The sequence below is a fragment of the Pinus tabuliformis genome, chromosome Q (assembly GCF_031772625.1).
Source record: "Pinus tabuliformis cultivar Carrire ecotype Pingquan chromosome Q, CPIR1, whole genome shotgun sequence".
Lineage (NCBI taxonomy): Eukaryota > Viridiplantae > Streptophyta > Pinopsida > Pinales > Pinaceae > Pinus > Pinus tabuliformis.
The window spans coordinates 222886727-222907112 of record NC_142296.1 but is presented as its reverse complement, the minus strand read 5'-3'; the positions used below and the strand labels follow the sequence as shown (position 1 = coordinate 222907112).

Genomic DNA, 20386 nt, shown 5'->3' with positions numbered 1-20386 from the left:
GCCTCAAGGTAACTTGTATTTATATGAGTTGTTGAGGATGTGTGCCACACATTTAGTTGCTGGCCGACCTTGACAAATTGTAAAGCAAATACAAATAAATTCATATCTCTATAAATACATGTCGGAATCGAATGATTTTTAGATCAATCCTACACCTCTCGACGAGAGGAATCCCAGAAAAATATCAACTGCCATAAATAAGATGACCCACATGGAGTTTGGCCCTAGTTGCCAATTTTAACAACTTTCCAATGGAGAGGGTCCGATTTAGCTTTGAGTGCTTCTGTGGCTTGGAAGATGGCTACAAAATTTTCTGCTCTTTTGCACTTTGGTTAGCTGAAAACACATTTTGCAGTGAGTGACAACACAACCCTTGCACACATCATGCCGGTTTGTGTTGCATTGTGGAATTCCTGTGGCCGTCTCCCGGAGGATTTTCAACGCTCTATGGTGTAAATGGCCCTTATGCCTATGCCATAGCTCCCTAAGGTCTCGACCCTGCTCACGACCCTCCATGCTACTCAAGGCCCTCCCTGTCTCAAATTGTTGCCTGTAGAGGTTCTTCACCTTCACTTCAATATGCTTCATGGCTCTAGAATTTAAGAGCTTGAGGAAAGCCTTTCCTCTGCTGAAGATAATCTCATAACCCTTGCCCTCTAGCACTGAAGTTGAAACAAGGCTCTTCTTAAGACCTGGAACATATACGATATCCTTGAGATGAAGAGGGTTACAAGACTCCCTCTCAAATTTGATAGTATCATGCCCTTGGCCAAGTACTTGCCATCATCTCCTAGCTTAATGTGAAACTGCATGTCCTTGATCAATTGGCTGGAATATTCCTTGTTTCCAGTCATATGGTTGGATGCTCCACTATTAATGTACCATATGTTTTTGGCTATTGAGCTTGCCCTGCAAGCTATGAGCGAGAACTCCTTCTCAAACTTGGAACTACACTCGTCCACCTCTGCCGATGATGCTACTTGGTCCTTCTTGTACCCCTTCTTCCTTTGAGGACACTAAGTGGCATAGTGTAGTATACCTAGGGGGGATAGTATGGGGTACAGAGGAAGGTACCCAAGGGAATAACGTAATAATGGGATGGGCCATAGTTAATTGGTAAACCCATGGTATTAGATATATGGTATTGAGAGAACCATGGTAATGATCCATAGTATTGTATGTATGAGGCCTATATAGAGGCTAGAGACTCCTCATTGAGATATGTCTCATTGAGATATGTCAAGAATTATTGTATGGACAAGCATATGGCTTGTGGAGTGTTCTCCTTCCTTAAGGAGTGATTGTATGGTGTTACTTCTATCGTAAGGGTTTTGATCAATAAAGAAGAATTTTCATGTTATATTATTGGATCGATCTTGTTATTTCTGGGTATATTTGTATTCTCATATATTTATGGGTTAGACGTATTACACATAGTGTCCAAACTGATGGCATTGGAAGCATTTTATCTTGCTGAGATCCTTCTTTTCTTTCTTGCCTTTGGAGTTGGACTCGACCCCTCCTGCGCTCTTCATGCCTTTGGCCTTGCCCCCTTTTCTAGCTAGGGCAAAGTTTTCCTCGTCCTCATGCTTAACACGAGCTCCAAATCTAGCTTGCCTTTGAATCTCCTCCTAAACACAGTCACCCCACAACCACTCCCAGTCTGGAAGCTTTTCTCTGCCGTTCATTGCGTCTTGGAAGTTATCCGATGATTTGTGAAGCCCTAATAGTGCAAGACTCACCATGTCTGCTTCAAGAACTGTCTCCCTCACACAATCCAACTTGTCCTTCACCTAGGTGAATGTGGTGAGATAAGAGATTATGGGCTCAAACATGCCCATATAGATATTTCTAAGTTTGTCCTTGAGCACGAGTTTTTAAGCCTCACTTGAGCCCTGGTATAGGTTCAAAATAGTTTCCACATTTCTTTGGCAGTCTTCTTGCCGAAAATATGTGGTACGATGTGATCTTTGACTTCCTCAAGAATGATCCTTCTCGCTCTAGCATCATTCTTGTTATGTTGAGCCAACTGCTGGGGGTCAGTTGGTGTGGCTGGTGGGTTCTCCACAAACTCCACACCTCGTTCCTCTAGCACCACAATAATCCTCTCCTTCCATGAGCAGAAATTTGCTGCTTCCTCCAAATTGTGTTGTGGTCTCAAGAGCTGGTAAGACATTATGTCGGTCAAATTCTTCAGAAACCCTAGCGTGCTGGTCTGACTCGTAAAAACTGTGCTTTGTGGATCAAAACCCTTGGTTGCACTGCTAGAAACCCTATCGTATCGCTTTAGTTGTACTACACCTTCCTTCGATGCCTTAAATCTGTTCCTGAGGTTGAAACACGAGTGTTGGTCTTCACACAGAGATGTGGCCTTGATACCGTGTTAGTTTTCTTAAAACTCAACAATCTAATATGTGAATTATACTAAGCAAAGAGTTGAAAACTAAACTTTAACTTAACCCACAAATATATTGAGTTTACTAACTAGCATGCAACAAAAATAAGGAACAAATGAAGACAAACACACCATAAAATGGTACACAACAAATTTACCTAGGAAACCCCAAGTAGGGAAAACCTGCAAATTTGGTGTTCTTCTTATTATGCTCAGCAACGTCTTTAGAAAAATGATTACAAGTGTGAGGGAAAACTTCCCTTTATTTAGCTAATCGCAGGGTTGCGGAGGAGCGGCTCCCTCGCCTCGAACCTGCTCCTGAATTGCGCTCCCTTTGGGAGCGACTCAAGAGCGACCAAGTAGTGCGCTCCCGAAATCGCTCTTGCATGGGAGCGAAATTTTCGCTCCCTAGCCTTTTTTGGAATTTCTTTTTTGTAGTAACATTCCAAATGCAATTTTTTTTCAAAGAAATAAATAAGTTTTTAGCGGGGACGCAATTCATGGTAATGTTAAATTCTCCTTAATCTTTATTTTCATCCTTTTACTTAAATTTTTAACATTACCATAAAATGACTCAGGGTGTTTGAGAGTGGTTCTGACCTCATTGGATTTCATATGGAGAAAGTAGAATTTTAAATCTCATTCAAAATCCAACAGACTTATCAGTTTTTCAGCATTTCAAGATTGGGGGGATTGCAATGTTTCCATTGGATTTTGTCATATATTAGGGTATGGAACTCGTATTTAATGAAGAGCACCATTCCCTCTATGTACCTTGATGTTAGTGACATTGGTTGTCGAACTCCTCTATCATGACCCTACTAAAAATGTAACCATCACTTGAACAAAATCTTGACTTGACATGCTAAGTTTTTTATATCTTATGTTAATGAGGGTGATATTAATGACAAAGATCTTGATTTTCCAACAAGACTAAAAAATTAGACATTTCTCGCAATGGCAAGAGGCCCAAGTATTAGCAATAGATAATAGATTTACTTGTCTTTTCTAGTTTCTAGTAGTTTTTATAACTGTTGACCCTTTCATATTTATTATGATATTTTTTGTAAACAATATATGAAATTTAAGTTTGAAGTTTGAAGTTGGCAATATAAACGTTGGTAATAAATTATGAATATGATGCTTCGTGAAAGTTGTTTCATTTCATTTCATTTTATAACATTTCATTTCATATTAGATATTATTTGTTGTAATGTTTACACTTAGCTTACAAGTACAACTTTGGTGATCAATAATGATAAATGTTATATATTGAATTTTGAAAGCTCGAAACTTTAAGATTAATGAATCATGATTCATGAGACTGAATATGTTGTATGTTATTAACTTGTGGACGTGGTTGATGAAGATTATAACTTCTAGATGATTGTTGTTATATGGTTCAATCTATGTTTTTTATATCTAATTCATCATTCTACATGCTTTTGTTGACATATTTGCATCAAAATATAATATATATATATAAAAAACGCTCCGGGTTTCGCTCCCAAACCGGGAGCTTCTGAAAATGTCGCTCCCGCTCCTGTTTTCGCTCCCACTCCCAAGTAACCTTGGCTAATCGTCTGCGCAGGCGATCTATGCACTTCTCACAAACTTGGCTTCCCTTCTGCGCACTGTATGAACTCGTACTGGCCTGTACGACCCTTCTGCACACTAAATTTGGCCCCTGGCTGAAGTCTGCATTGGCTGGAAATGATTTGAAGCTGAATCAACCTCTCTTTCTCCCTCTATTTGCACTGATCTGAAGCCCTAAGCACTGAACAAAAACCCCTTCTCTTTTGTTGAGCAGAACAGCAAGCTCTCTAGTGCATAATGACCAAGTTTGCACCCTCTTTCCCTCTTAGAAGTCGACCTGGGCCCACCAGTCCCTCGAAGGGCTGAGATTAAGTCTCCCTGGACGGCAAAGATCACTCCAATTCTTGACTATTGAAAAATTTAAATTTTCCTACGTCAAGGAATAATTAAAAAGGTAAATTTGTGCCTTGGTCCCACTTGTGGGTCCCTCTGCCAAATTTAGTGCACCTGCTAATTTAGCTGAACTCTTCCTCCTATAATTCCATTTAACATTCCTTCGGGGTTTTTCCAGTGGCATTACCCAAAATATCTATCATTTAATGTGTTTTCTTTCCAAGTTTCCACTCAATATTTGAAGTAAATGACTTAATGTGTTTTCATTTATAAGTTCAAATTTAAATGCATTTATGGATGAACAATAAATGAACATTAAACTGTGACTAAATTTATTGAAACTGAAACTCATCAAATTGAGTCAAGAAAAATTTACAAACAGGAATCTAAAATACACGATGAATGATCTTTGATGTTTAATCATACTTTCACATTTTTTCTGGGCAAAAAATGGCATCAAGCAGTTAAAGGATATTTCATATAGCATTCTCACAAACAATGTTCCCATCATTTGAGGTAAAGTCTGAACTCACTTGTCTCTTTGTAATGTTGTTTTGCTGGTATATTAGAAACTTAAGACCATATTTGTTTCAGCATATGTTACAATGTCATTAGTTGGAATAAGCTTTCAAGCAAAACCGGCCAGAATTACCATTCATAATGTGTCATAACCACAATTTTTCCAGCACTTATCTTGGGTGATTAACCGCATGGAAATTTTTGCTTTGACATGGTAAATTTTTGGGAAAGAAATAATTCTGGAATGCACATTTGGTGTACTTTTGATGATCAGATAAATCATTTTATAAATCTCCAAGTCACATCTTTGCAACATCTCTAAAGTTCAGGATTGACTTCTTGGAATAATTGTGCCAATCAATTCAAGCTAATTCATACTTGCACTCCACACTCAATGATTTAGCCTCGTTAACAATCAGGGATTCCCTCCTAGGCTAAGGTAGTTTATTTCCTTAGTCCGAAGTGTGGGGAAATGCTACTATGGTGACCATGGGTAGCTTGCCTGTAGTACCTGTAGGCTCTTGTGATTTGTGGTTAGGACTTTCTTCACCTAACGAGAGTTTGAGTGATAACAAGTTGCTTTTGCGAAGGCTTGTCATCACTATCACCATTTAACGTATGTTTTCCTTTCTAAAATGCTTAACCAATTTCTTTTGTTTTTTTAGAAGGGAATGTACTCTTTTGTTTTCCTGTGAAATACATATCCTAGGGAAACCCACTGGGCACTTCCCCTCATTCCAAGGATGGTACCCAAGGTAAACCAGATACTCATGGCTCAAGGCCAATACAACAATATGCTCTATGCTCATTAAAATCTCAACTCGTCACTTCCGGTAATTGATCGTGGGCAGGGAGGACAACACTCCTTTCACACGACCACCAGGGCTAAACCCAACTGACAAAAGGAAATGTATTTCTATAAGATAGAAATTCTAATATATCATATTTTTGAAATAACGAACAAAATCGTATTGGTGTGAAATTCAATTTAATTCATCTAATCAATGCAAATTCCTTGAATTTGGAACTTGCTGGTTTTAGAAATTATGACTATATCAATATTTCTGAAACAATGAATTGCATCGTATTAGGGTGTAATTCAATTTAATTCACCTAATCAATGCAAATTCCTTGAATTTGGAACTTGCAGGTTTTAAGCTTGGAACAGAAAAGCATACAGTAGAGATAAACATAAACAAAGCTGGAGATGTGAAAGTGACATCTGGAGTAGAAGGGTTGGCTTTGTTGAAGACAACACAGGTATAATTTTATGATTTGATAACTTATAATGAAATATGTATAGAAAACCACTAATATAATGACACAATTTCTTCTAAATTAGAATTATAGTTCTTTGAAATCTTTAACATAAACTTGTGATGCTTGAATTCCTACCAGTCAGGGTTTGAAGGGTTCATTCGAGACAAATACACCATGTTGCCTGAAACAAAGGAACGGATATTAGCCACTGAGGTTTCTGCGAAATGGAGGTTAGTTCCATAGAATATATCTTAGTGAATACCTATCTACATTATATGATGTTGGTTGTAAATTGTAACTAATACGTTTGAATGCACTTCTGCCTGTTTGGTTGGCACTTGACCATTTTCGTTAGGTATTTTGAAGTCGAATTAAGAAGGGTCTATGACGTTATTATTATTATTTAACATGCTTTAATCTGATCTCAAATTACCCAAAGAACAAATCATAATGTTCTTCTAATCATAAAATTATCCAAATAGACATCAAGTATAGAATAAGAGTTCCATAACTCATTAACTTCAATTATTTACAGAGATTCAGAGAAGAACGCATGAACTCATTAATGCTATTCATATCAAAGACCAAACATTACTACGCCCAAAATCTCAATACATGAAGCTACAATGTGAATGTGAAAGTACACTTCAATAAAATATTTCAGTAGAATACATAGAGTTTACATCAAATATTTTTATCAAGTTCCTATAATCCAAGTGAAGTGCTTCAAATTCCTCTCTTAATAATGCACGTCTTCACATGTCATGTGGTCCCTGCCCCTTTTACTCTTGCCAGTCCCTTACTATTCACTTTGACCATTTCTTTGATGACAAATATATGACCAATCTGAAAATGGATCTTTCCCAGATATATGTAACTCAGGATCTGATGGAGAGAACCCATTGTTTCTCTGAAATATTAGGCCAACATCGTTAGATGCTTTTCCACATTCCATATACATATAAGTTGTTGAAATATGTAACTAGGTTCAGTCTTCATAATGACATATGTAATCATGATTTTTTGTATTTGATGTAAAGAGAAAAATAAAATTATTATTATCATTCTTGAGGCATGGTTTTCATGCTCAAGGTTATTTGATTTATAGGTCATGCACCTATTGAGTGCTTCTAGGGCTTGTCTTTGAGTCAACAAGTCATAAAGAGTCATTGTCATGTATGAAAGACCCTTTTGGGCATGTTATATATTGTAAAGAATTTATTTGAGTCAAAATTAGAGTCAAAGACCCTCCAAGTCTTTGTCACCATGCTACAACAAGTTGGCCTTCAAAAGGATGACAAGTCGGCCTACCAAGAGGAACAAGTCGGCCTGGTTACTACTCAAACTATTGGGGGTCCTGGGAGGGGATCCTATAGAGAAACTACTAGGCCAAGGGGCAACGACGAAGCGATAGCCCACTGTCACCTCAGCTAAGACTCCCTACTCTTTACGGACTTTCACCGATGGGAGGAGACCCGGTATAAGAGGAATCACAAGAATGAGTAGATCAATGAATGGATAGAGGGTGATTTCTAGAGCCTATTCGCAAGAGAGACTTAATTATGTGGCTTACTTGCTTAAGAAGCAAGATGATGGGCTCTCTAGGAAGGGCTAAGAGATAGGGCTAAGAGGATACTTAAGCCTAGGGTTTGAGAATATTTCTTGACAAGAGGCTTCTTGGGTTTAAGGATCCTTGTGGAGAAATGGCTTTTATGTAATACTTGTAGAAGATGAGTTACGAAGTTGTGGGACCATAGAGAAGCCAAGTGGGCCCAAACTAGGTCAAGGGTATGGAGTTGATCACTCAAGGAGGGCCTTGACCTAATTGGGGAAGAGAATAGGATCAAAGGCCTAATTTTCTTGAGATTTGAATGCAATGATCCATTGAGGACACTAACCCAAAATAAACCTAGGGCAAGATTTGGTTTTGCAGCTAGGGCTTGCTATATCTTGGGATTCCATCGTCGAAATTGCTTGAAATTTGGAGGACCTCTAGAGAAAATCCCAACGCAGTAGTGGACCAAAAATCAAGGAGTTTGGATGGCTACAATGAAAGTTATGTGATGCCCTAGGTGACCTACTAGGGTTAGGCCTAGAAAAAGGGGAAGGTGAGAAAAATAAGCTTTAAAAGTGATCACCTATGGAGGATTAGTGCCTTGTCCTCTGGGAGAGATGGAGTCAAGGATATTTTATGGTTTGGAAAGAGTTCGCCCAATCAAGGAGGCCTTCAAACAACTTCGCATTGCATTAGGGCATGAGAGCAGCTGCTTCAAGGTATTTATACTTCAACTTGCAATAATTGATGACTTATCGAGATGTATTTATCACAAATTATCTCTAGGAATATTCACCCATTCATACATGGCCCATGACATGATGCAACGCTATAAAAGATCACAATTTCCACTAATTCATAGAGAAAAGCAGTAATTTTCAGATTTTTATAGCGAAAATTCCAACAACATTCATGTGACAAAGTAAATAACAAGAATAAGCATGAAAAGAGCACTTACATGTTCAAAGAGTATATCCAATCATCAAATTATGCCAATAATAAAGCTCCAAGACAAGAGAGAGATATCCAAAAGGTATAGCGAAAATCTCACAAGAGATAAGAGCCCAATCCAAGTGATGATGAATGAGAGAGAATGCCTCTCTTTTATTTATACAATCCTTTAAGGGTTTTGTTTTGGCTAATTTGGCCTAATTGAACCTCTAAAATAAAATAATGTGCATAATTAAAATACTTTTGGTGACAAGCCCTCCAAATAGCTCAATAATACAAGAATAAGCCTCTCAAGAGGGTCAAATGATTAATAAAGTGAGTCATTGGGCCTTTGAGGAGGCCTAATGAAGTCCAAGGTGTGCCATGATGTAGAAATGGACTCCAAACATAATGGACAAGGGGTTGGCCCCTTGTTTTCCAAGCAAGAACCTGTGGTGCTCCCAATGTTGAATTTTCTAAGTCTATCCATTAGAAAATTAATCTGTATTCTGCTGGTTTATTTCTTTTGCTTGTAAATTCTGAACAGTTATTTAAAACATTTAAATACTGAAATAAACACAATACAGTCACAACATCTATAGATCATCAGCTGAAAGAAAACAAACACACAAGTGACACCGTTATTTTTGGACAATTTTCCTCGGAAAAACCCAGTGCGGGAAAATTGGTGTAGCTATTTTGAGGGTTTATTATTATGTAGTATTTCCTTGAGTCATCTGAGTGCCAAACTAGCTCACCCGATAGAGAAAAATAACCACAGTAATGCCTCTCTATTCGGAAACATGTATTCAGAAAACCTGTCCCACGAAACCCTCTCCAACAACTCTGAAGCACTGAGCTGGCCCTTCTGGCCTCTACGTCAACCTTGTAACCCTCTGCGTCAGCCCTCTGAGGCACTGTGCAGCCTTTGGGACCCTCTACGTCACTCTTGTTGCCCTCTGCGTGGATGACGCAGGCCCTTTGGCCTCTGCGCTGTCTTTGCTAGGCTCTGCGTGGCTTGCTCTGGCTTCTGCGTCTGCCTCTCTGCTTCTGCGCTGGTCTCTCAGCACTATCTCTACCTCTCTGTCCAGTACTCACTGCCCCTTGCTGCTGATCACTGATTCGACTTTGCTTAGCAACCCCGCTCTAGCAAATCGAATGACTGATCACTCTAGTGTGTTCTTCAACTGACCCTCAAGCCTTCTCTTATACTTTTCCTGTTGGTCCTCCAACGGCCGAGATTAAATCTCTAATCCACGGCTAAGATTAGATTTGGCTTGATCCATGACTTTTGGAACCTTCTAACCCAGTTTTATATTAATACCCATTAATGTTTTATTTTTCCTAAGTTTAGACTTAGGAACTCCATTAAAAATATTAATTATTTTAATATCTCTCAAACTGGGTACAATCTATCCAAACCATTTTTGGGTTTTGGAGATCTCATGTGCTTTAGTCTCTCCACCAATTTTCATGGGTAGAGCACATCCGATGCTACCCCAAATCAACACTCCCTCTTAGTGAGGACTGTGCTCTAGTAATACTTCACACTGAGCATCACCCAGATCATCCGGCACCGATACCTGTGCTGATGCTATGCCTCCCCGCCCAACATCCTCTACACTGCTGCATCTTGTACTGTTGCCCATGGCTCTGCCACTGCCACTGCTGCATCTCTACGACAACTCTCTCTACATCCGTGCTGCTGCTGGTCCATTCTCCCAACACTGCATCTGCACTGCATCCCCTCTCATCATGTTGCATCGTGCTACTGCACTGTAGCTTAGTTACTGAGAAGTAAGTAACTGATCCACCCAACTTCTGACATCCCTGTCAGGCTAGAAACACTCCCGATGCTGAAGCTCTCTTTGCCGCTAACAAGTGCTCCCTCTACTGACCTCTGCGCTGCTGCAACAACTCCTTGCATCTCGCACCGTTGCACACCTCTCTGTGCCATCCTGCACCGTTGCAACACTCCTGTGCCTCTCGCACTGTTGTAGCCTGCTAGCCTCGCGCTGCTCGGGGACTCCTGCACTGTAGCACTCTCTGCCACTTCATCCGCATCCGTCTCTACCAACATCCGCTAGTCTTGCTACTCCTTTTTGGGGCTCCTGTAGCAAGGTATAATCCAAGAGGTTGGGTACCTCAAGTATTATGCCCCTCATCGCCTATAATCTTCCTGACTACAGTTTGATGTCTCCCCACCTCTTCTCTAGAGGTACATGAGCACTCATGGCACAATCGTCATCCTCCTCGACTTCTTTCTCTGCCTTCGTTGGCACTGCCTTAGATTCACAAGCCTCTCCCTTACTCTTCTTCCTCGGACACTGGTTCGCATAGTGACCCAGTTCCCCACAATGGAAGCACTTGACCTTGGAGAGGTCCTTCTTCTTCCTCTTCTGCTGCTTTTCCACAGATGCCAAAGCTGCGTCCTCTTTCTCTTCCTTCTTGATCCTGACCCCTTTGCTACTACTTCCCACCTTGCTCAATCGCCTGATCTCCTCTTGACGAAGAGCCGCCCACAATTCTTCCCAATCTGGAAGATCTGCCTTGCCCAGTATCCCCTGGACAAATGTCTCCCACTCCTCGGAGACTGCGTTAAGTGCGGTCCTTACCATCAACTCTTCATCCGACGTGGTTCTTATGGAAGTCAGCTGGTCCTGGATCTCCTTCAACTGACCGAGGAAGTGATCTATTTGCTCCCCTTTCTGCATCTAGTATGACCTTAGCTGATTCTCAAGTAACATCTTCCTCTGCACGAAAGTATGCTGGTACAATGTCTTCAAGGTGTCCCACATCTCCTTTGCCGTTTCCTTCTTGACAATATGTTGGACCACATGATCCTTGACCCCATCAAGGATGATGCATTTTGCCTTGGCCATTGCCTCCTTGTACTTTTCATTAGCTACCGGGTCAACTGGGATAGCCATTACTCTCAAGGCAAAGCCCTTGATGCGATGTCTATCTAGAATGGACAAGATCCTGGCCTTCTAGACCACAAAATTGGATGCCCCGTTCAACCTATTTTGATCCCTCAGCCCATTCATGACCATCTCGCTGCTCTTCTATCGACTCCTATGAGTCTCTCTACTTCCTGCCTGGAAGTTCTCGGTTCGACTCCTCCGAGTCTCTGTACTTCCTGTCTAGAAGTTCTCTTCTAGACTCCCTCTGAGTCCTGATTTCCCTCCTGGAAATCCTTCTGCCAACCGTCAAGTTGCCCCTCGCCGATCGTCTGTGCAATTGTAACAGTGATCCAGATTCGTTCGCTAGAAATCCACCTTGGCAGCAACTCCCTCTACCTTGGTTTTGCCCTGTTAGGTACTGTTCTGACCACAATACCCCACCAGCTTCGCTCCCGCAAACTGCCCACAGCTTCCTATGCCCCAACAACTGAAGGAATGAGCCTCTAGGCTCTGCGCAATCCCGACACTAGCAAAAATAGCTCCCTCAGCCACTGCGTCAACCCTCCTGGTCTCTGCGTGGCTTTGTGTGAGCCTCTCTCTGCCCTCTTCAGCCTTTGCACTGACCTCTCTCTGGCTCGGACTAATGACGCAGTCCCTCTGCGTCAACCCTTCCTCTGTCTCTTCTGCAAGGATCAACTTCTGTCACTCGGGACAACTGATTCTGCTGCAAATGCTCTGCGTAGCTGATGCCTTCAGCTCTCCTGTGATCTGCAACCACCCTCTGATACCATGGTGAATTTTCTAAGTCTATCTGTTAGAAAATTAATTTGTATTCTGCTGGTTTATTTCTTCTACTTGTAAATTCTAAACAAGTTATGTAAAACATTTAAATATCGAAATAAACACAATATAGTCACAACATCTACAAATCATGAGCTGAAAGAAAACAAACACACAAGTGACACCGTTATTTTTGGACAAATGACCCCGGAAAAACCCAATGCGGGAAAATCGGTGCAATTATTCTGAGGGTTTATTATTATGCAGTATTTCCTTGAGTACAACTGGGTGCCAAACTGGCTCATCCGACAAAGAAAAATAAGCAACAGTAATGCCTCTCTATTCGGAAACAGGTATTCAGAAAACATGTCCCATGAAACCCTTTCCAACAACTCTGAAGCATTGAGTTGGCCCTTCTGGCCTCTATGTCAGCCCTCTGAGGCACTGCGCAGCCTCTGGGACCCTATGCGTTACTTCTGCTGGGCTCTACGTTGTCTCTGTTGGGCTCTACGTGGCCTGCTCTGGCTTCTGCGTCTGCCTCTCTCCTTCTGTGCTGGTCTCTCGGCACTATCTCTGCCTCTCTGTTCAGTACTCACCGCCCCTCGTTGCTGATCACTGATTCGACTTTGCTTAGCAACCCCGCTCTAGCAAATAGAATGACTGATCACTCTGGTGTGTTCTCCAACCGACCCTCAAGCCTCCTCTTATACTTTTCCTGTTGGTCCTCCAACGACCGAGATTAAATATCTCATCAACGGCTAAGATTAGATTTGGCTTGATCCATGATTTTTGGAACCTTCTAACCCAGTGTTATATTAATACCCATTAATATTTTATTTTTCATAAGTTTAGACTTAGGAACTCCATTAAAATATTAATTATTTTAATATCTCCCAAACTGGGTACAATCTGTCCAAACCATTTCCAGGTCTTGGAGATCTCATGTGCTTTAGCCTCTCCACCAATTTTCATGGTTAGAGCACATTTGATGCTACCCCAAATCAACACCTAAGTGGGTGTGGGGGCACAAGGACAACCTCAAGGGTCTCCAAGTGGATCAGAAATTCCTGTAGACCATCTGTAAGGGCTAGGATGATGATATAAGCCCTCCCTCTGCAGCGGGAGACATCCTCTGGACCTTGGAACATCTGCTAAGTGTATGGTGCAAGTGTGGAGTCGGCTAGGCATGGTGAACCAGGTGCATCATCTTTATCCAAAGGTGGAACACGAGCAATCAATGAGCGCTGCTGGGGATCCATGAAGTAATCTATGCTTATGTTGGAGGCCCATGGCTCGCAACGCTCATCGTACAAGTGCCAATGTGGCTCTTTGGAGGGTTAGGACCCCATATAAGGAGACCAAGCCCCAAATGAAGACCCACCTACAATCCTGCATAAGATCCAATGCGTACCCTTGCCCTCCAATACAACAAGTCATCAAAATAATCAAATAAAAGATCTTACAAGTCATAGAACCAGTGGGGCACTTCATGGTGGCATGCCTTTCCATAGTGGGCTTTCACACGTACAAGTGTCTTCTAGCTCAATAGGGGGTTATTCAAGGACCCTATTAGGTGGTTTCAACCTCTAAAGGGGGTGACATGTCCGTGGTACATCCCTCAAATGGTAGGTGGCAAATGATATAATAATGGAACGAAGTGAGGATTAGGGGAATCATCCAGACCACAAGTCCTGGTATAAGGGTAGCTATAATAAGGGAAGTCCACACTTGGGTATGTGAGTGTAGAAGGGAGCAAATCGTGGTACATGAGTTTCCCCGAATTTTGTTTTTCCACCCTTCTTCATATGCTTTTTGCTTTTTATTGATTTTTCTTCATAACTGCTCGAGGCTCCAGGGGATGAGAGCATGATGTGTAATATATAGCAGTCAGTACCACCCTTAAGGTGGGGCAGTTCATCGCCCACCAGGGGTTGGGACAATCATGGGTTCCTTAATGATAGAGGGGGCTCATCTAAGGCCCATATGAACCAGGGTGATGGCCATGGGTAAGGGGTAGAGCTCATGTATGGATTTTGCCCATGTGCTAAATTCGTATGTCCCAACCATCTTTTGCATTTTATGGTACATTTCCTATTGAGAGTGACCAAATTATGCTTTTTCTTTTCCTTTTAGCTGAATCAACCTCCGGGGCATTGTTCCAGGGCCGACCCAAGGTGTGGACAAGGGGAGTGGGAGGCTAACCCTATGTGGACCTAGTGGACACATGTCGACCTGGATGGGAAAATAGATGAATGGGGCTAAAATGAGTGGAAGGGGAATGATGTAGGTGGTCGGGAAACGGGACCACGCAACCAAAATCAGGATTTCCCATGTAGTGTCAACCCTAAAGCTAATGGCCAGTAAAGGAGATCCCACGGGACTAGGATATAGGGGTAACCACGAAATTGGGCAGTGGAGATAAGGATATAGACCTAACCCATTCTTTCCGTCGAATCCCCCCCCCCAACGAATCCATGCCCAAAAGCGACCATGAAAAGGAAAATTACTCAACTACACCATTGAAAAGTCGTACCTTTGGGCTCGAAAGGCCCACCTTTAAACATACAATCATAACAAGTGGGCAAGTGACCACATGGCTAGCTCAGGGGGCGGAGATAGTGGCACATCAAGCTATTTGGTGGCTGCAAGGGGTTGCTGGCTTAGGACCATCTAGGAGAAGTTTTTTCTCCTATATACACTACCCACAGCTGGTGGGTAACAGGCCTATTATGGCACTCAGAGAAGCCTATAAAATTTAAATAGTAGCACTCGACCTCATTCCAAAGAGATTCAATTAGCTCAAGAAGTTTGATTATAAACACATAAAGACAAGGAGTAGCTAGCGAGGAAGAAGGAGCGAAGGATTAAAAAGGGCTGTCTTAGGAAGGAATCTCTCACATGTGCGAAGTAAATTAAGGCATCCATCTGTTGCAAGTACATTGAATTACGAAACCATCAGTAAGTCTCGGTTTTGGTGTCAAGAAGACTAATTTAGGAAGTCGAATTATCAAGAAAGTAAGTAGTTCTCAAGCGAAGGAAAGGAGAGATCAAACTGCTCCAATTCTGTCACACGTGCTGTTGAAGAATGTAACTAGCTTTGGTCTTCATAGTTGTACTTATCAAAAAGAAAATTTATTATTAAAGCATGGGTTTCATGCGTGGTTCAAAGTTTTCTAGGTAAAGCCTCCATTGAAGGCTTCTAGGTTTTGTCTTGAGTCATTAGAGTCATTGTCATTTTTATTAGACCCTTCTTGGGCTTTTGTATCATGTAAAAATAATTATTTTTTGAGTCAAAAAGATAATTTGTCACCTCCACACCAAGTCAGTCCTGTCCCCAAGAAGTCGGCCTACATGAGGGCAATTCAACCCAACAGAAAGGCTATATAAGGAGAGGAAATTCGATCTATTTCAGTCACTCACTCAACAAGTTCGATATACATGACAGAGAAGTATAATACGAGAGCGAAGAAGCTGGAGAAGGACGAAGTTTACTGGGAAAACCTAAGTCGATTTTTTAGGCTACTTTTCTCTGACACATGCTAAGTTTTCTGGGCAGTTGCTGGGGACAAAAATTTGTGTCTACTGCAGGTCCGAAACTCTGAAGCTGGGGGTGGAAGTTCTGCTGTTGGGGGGCCGAAGCTGCTGTTGGGAAGCTGTCACTTGGAGTATTTTGTCAAGATCATCTGTTGCAGGGAAGCGCTGACTTGGTGGTTGGAGAAGGTCTTTGTTTAGGTCTAAAAAGTCTGGAAGTGTCTCATCTTGATTTGAATCTACTGAAGGAATAGTTTGTGACTGGGTTTACTCCTTACAGGGGTTTTGCCCTAGCTAAGCGCCTACATCTTGTGTCTCTTGTTCTTGTGATCTTCATACACATATAATTTGGTAATTGCTTGATGAAAGATAAACTAATTAAGAAGTAAAAGAAGCCAACATAATTCACAAGTAATTATCAAGAAAGAGGAATCAAACCCTAAATCCTACTAGCATTGAATTCTAAACACGTGCAGAGTGTAGTAATTGCAGGAGGCCGAAAGTTGCAGGTAAGAGAGGCCGAAGTTGCAATCAAAGTTGTAGGTCGAAATTGTTGGTCAAAGGAGAAGTGGAGGCTGCTATAAAGTTTAACTTGGGTTGACTTGGTGAGGAGGAAGTGCTTCAAGGAGAAGTTTAACTTGGTCTTGGTCTTTGTCAAGGGTCATAGGTCTTAGAATTTGTCATTTGAAGTTCTATAAGAAGAGGAATTCTTGTGGGTTTTCCTCTCAAGAGGAGAGGTTTTGGCCCTGACTGATAGCCTAAATCTTGTGTCCTTTTGTCTGATTGTTATTTTTTGTTTGGTAGCTGTTTGATGATAAGAACATTGATTATAATCAAGTGAAAGAATAAGCTAATCAAGTTAAGTAAAAATACATCACAAGTAGTTATCAAAGTAAGAGAAATCACCTAATCTAACTGCCCCTAGATTTCTCAATATGGTATTAGAGCTAAGGTGACAAGACAAGAAATGACAACTTAGAATTTAAGGAGCATCAAGAAGGACTACCCATCTCATCTCAAGGATCATACCATCTAGAAGCAACAACAAGAAGAAGACCTCAAAGACTCTACTTTCAAGAAGGTCCCTACCTCCACTTAAAGAAAGAAGGACTACACATGTGAAGCATCTTGAAGTCTCCATATTCTACACTTCTACATCCCAAGGAAGCGAGAAGAAGCATTTCCATTATCATCAAAGAAATCAAGGAAGAAAACATCATCAATCATCAAGAGATGCATCAAGTTGAAGATATCATCATCAAAAGAGAATCTTCACTTGACAGGTAAGTATCTCATATCTATCTCTGGATCTACTATCAAAATGACTTCATTCTGCAAGGAAAGCAATAAATTGGTTGGGTCATCAAATTTCCTTGCATGGAAGAAGAGGATAGATATGATCCTCATAGAGAATGAAGTTATTGGACATGTTAAGGGTTTAATCTCCAAACCATCACAAGAGTAAGCTGAAGCATTGTTGAAGTTTATTAAAGGGAAAATAAGGGCTCAAACAATCCTTATAGAATCAATCAAGGATCCCCTCATCCCTTATGTAACAAAGTTGGAAATCGAAAAAAATCTATGATAAATTGGTAGAACTCTGTAAGCATTGCAGGAGAAGTTATATCTTTGAGAACCGAGCTATACAAGATGAAGGTGTCAAAGGAAGAAGGGTTAGCCTCATACCTTATGAGGGTGTCACAAATAAGAGACCAACTACTGTTGGACACCTAATCCTCAATGGGTTAGTATGGAAGCCGAATAGACAAAAAGAAGTCCAAGAGACCTTGGGATGTGAAACCCAACGGTCAAACAATGTACTATAAATGTATATCAGTTGTTAATAAAAGATGTATTCTCATGTTTTATCTTTCAGATTGTGTTGCTGCCCATGTGTGTTTAACATGGTATCAGAGCAGGCCTATTCCTACCCTGCATAATTTCTTTGAGCCATTTTTTTTATGGTCTTTATGAGCAGGTCCTATTTTTAGTATTCCTGCCTTTGTAACTCCTTGTATCGTTTTTTCTGCCATATTTTCTCTCTGCGCCCTCTCCTCTCCCTGGGCTGTGCATAATTTTCCTTTCTGCGCTCTCTGGGCCCTCTGCTCTTCTCTGACCGGTTTTTATAATCACCTGCATGTAATGCTGCGCTGCCTTGACAACTAACCTCCCTGACCTGGTAGCAACGTTTTTCTGAACGTTGTATACACGTTGGTCCTGTAATCTGACATTCGAAAAGCGTTCTCTGCGTTTTTCTGAACGTTGAATACACGTTGGTCCTGTAATCTAACATTCAAAAAGCGTTCTTTGCGTTTTTCTAAACGTTGAATACACGTTGGTCCTGTAATCTGTCATTGGCGTGTTTCATGTTGATCTTGGTGTCTCCATTTACGTTTGGAAGGTGAAACGGTTCCCAAATTATGACGCCGCTGCTGGTAGGACCTTGAACGACCTTGAAGGCCTCTCCAGCGATTCCCATGATGACGAGGAACTGGTGATCCTTTGGTTCTCTGTCCATTGCTTTGCTTTACTTTGAAAATTGATAGCAGAAACACATTGTTGTTTTTCTACCAAATGTGGCGCACTTGCTCCTGCTGAATTACTAGTATTGCCCACTGGCCTGTACCTGTATATATAGATGAGATAATTTAATGGCGTGAGAAGGTAATGGTCAAGCTGGGCATGTGAACGGAAATGGCATCTTCATGATGCTTCATGCGAGGTTAAACTCTTTCATTACTTCCTTGTACTTGGCAGTGTCTCGAATATCGATATTAGCAGCAAAAATGCGGAGTCATCACTGCAGGGTCAAGATTCAAAACATATCCTCATATTTCTAACGTCTTTGTGTGAGCAATAAGTCGGTGCAACAACGTTGTCTTGCCACTTCGATGCAACAGCGTTGTCTTGCCACTTCTTGCCATCTGACTTTACAATAGAGTGGCGCAGTGGAAGAGTTGAACGCTGCTTCGATTAAGGAAAGAACCTAAAGTCCAAGAAGGTCGCCCTCTATTCCATTGGTGCCATCATTTTCTATGGTCTGAGTTATGCTTACCAAAAGGCCGAGTTTTCCACTGTCAGAGAGGCCTGCACATTGACTGAAGTTCTGTCGCTCTTGGAGGATTAGTTTGGTTTCACACAGGAACTGCCATCCTCTGTTCAATGTTCATAAACATGCTCTGACTCCTCTCATAGACTTTGTAATTCTTGTCCAGATCTGGAACTTTATTTTAATGGGTTTTAAATGTGAGTGGATCCCAATAGTTAATCGACAACCACTAAAATTTAATCATGCATTGGTGGTTTGGTAAATGCCTTGCAGCTCATTCAATGCTATTAGTGCAATGCCTTGGTACTTCATCGGAATTGCTATGTATGTACTGAGTGTGCGTTTGTAGTCTCCGGCTTTGAGGAGATAAGGATTAGCAGGTTTGTATAGGTTGAAGTTTGGTGTTAGAGGACGGGGTCTTTATTATCAAATGGAGGATCAACTTATGTGGGTCGAGTTCAGAAGATTTTAGTGGGCCAAGATTATGCCAGCACCTCCTATCACCGGAATGCCCTTATTGAAGCCTTGAGCCTGCCTCGAGTGCAACGTTGAGTTCTGGAGTGATTATTCTTTGTGCATTGAAGTAGTATGTGCATTAAAGCTCCTGGTGTTATTCAAGTAAATTCAAGGTCGATCGGTTTCTTTGTGCGTTTATTGAAGATTAAAGTATATGTGTGTTGAGCATATGACATATATCTATGTGCATTAAACATATGGTCGTGAGTTCTATATTGAATGTCGTGAAGGTTTCCATTTAACGCTGAACTAAAAAGTATTGTGCGTTGGACCGACCTGCGTTGGTTCATTGATTATGTTGTCATATGTGTTGGCTAAACGTTGGTGAGTTGTGATAACCAATTTCGTGCTAGATATATTCATTTGCGCTGGTTCATGATTGGTTTGAATATATTAACATTGTTTCATATATACATTGGCAATTGAGCATTGGTGTAGTGGTGTTGTTAGCAAGCAATTTGCAGTTTATGAGATTATGTACAACTCTTTCTCTGGCGATCTGTAATCCCACAATTGTAGCTGTTCCACATGCTATCATCAATGTTTACAAGAATGTATTAGCAGTCGCTATTCAACTTGACTATTCTTTTCCACTGGCCGAGAAAGTGAAGGAGTATTTGAAGGATCCAAGAAAGTTTGCAGTTGTTGTTGCCCCAGTGTGGCATTGTATTTAAAACTCATTATAGTTTCTGTCTACATTATAGTGCATTGATTCCTTGATTCGACTGTTGCATAAAGAGTTTGGTGGGCTGATTGTAATCTTTTATGGAGAAAAGTTTTGTCGGTTGTATTATCAGAACATAATGCTAGTCATGAGTAAACTCTTATTTTTTATGTAATGGATTGTAATTGGTGCTTGCTAGTTGTACACTGATCATTTTTTGCACATTTATAAAGGATATTGCTGTGTACTGTGAGTGGGTATTACTTTTCTGCATTGAGTAGTAGTTGTGATCAGTTTTTAAGGTGTAAATCTGACATTGAAGAAAAATGGCCAGAATCAATGAAGTATTAGAGTT

At 41.0% G+C, this 20386-nt stretch overlaps 1 protein-coding gene across 1 annotated transcript in view; it reads left to right on the top strand.

The window, feature by feature from the left end:
• Positions 1-20386, top strand: part of LOC149219001 (uricase / urate oxidase / nodulin 35) — a 253195-nt gene that overhangs the window by 173540 nt on the left and 59269 nt on the right. The window contains exons 4-5 of the mRNA XM_089384215.1: positions 5994-6103; positions 6242-6333. Coding sequence (XP_089240341.1) covers positions 5994-6103; positions 6242-6333 — 202 coding nt within the window. The remainder of the gene's footprint in view (positions 1-5993; positions 6104-6241; positions 6334-20386) is intronic.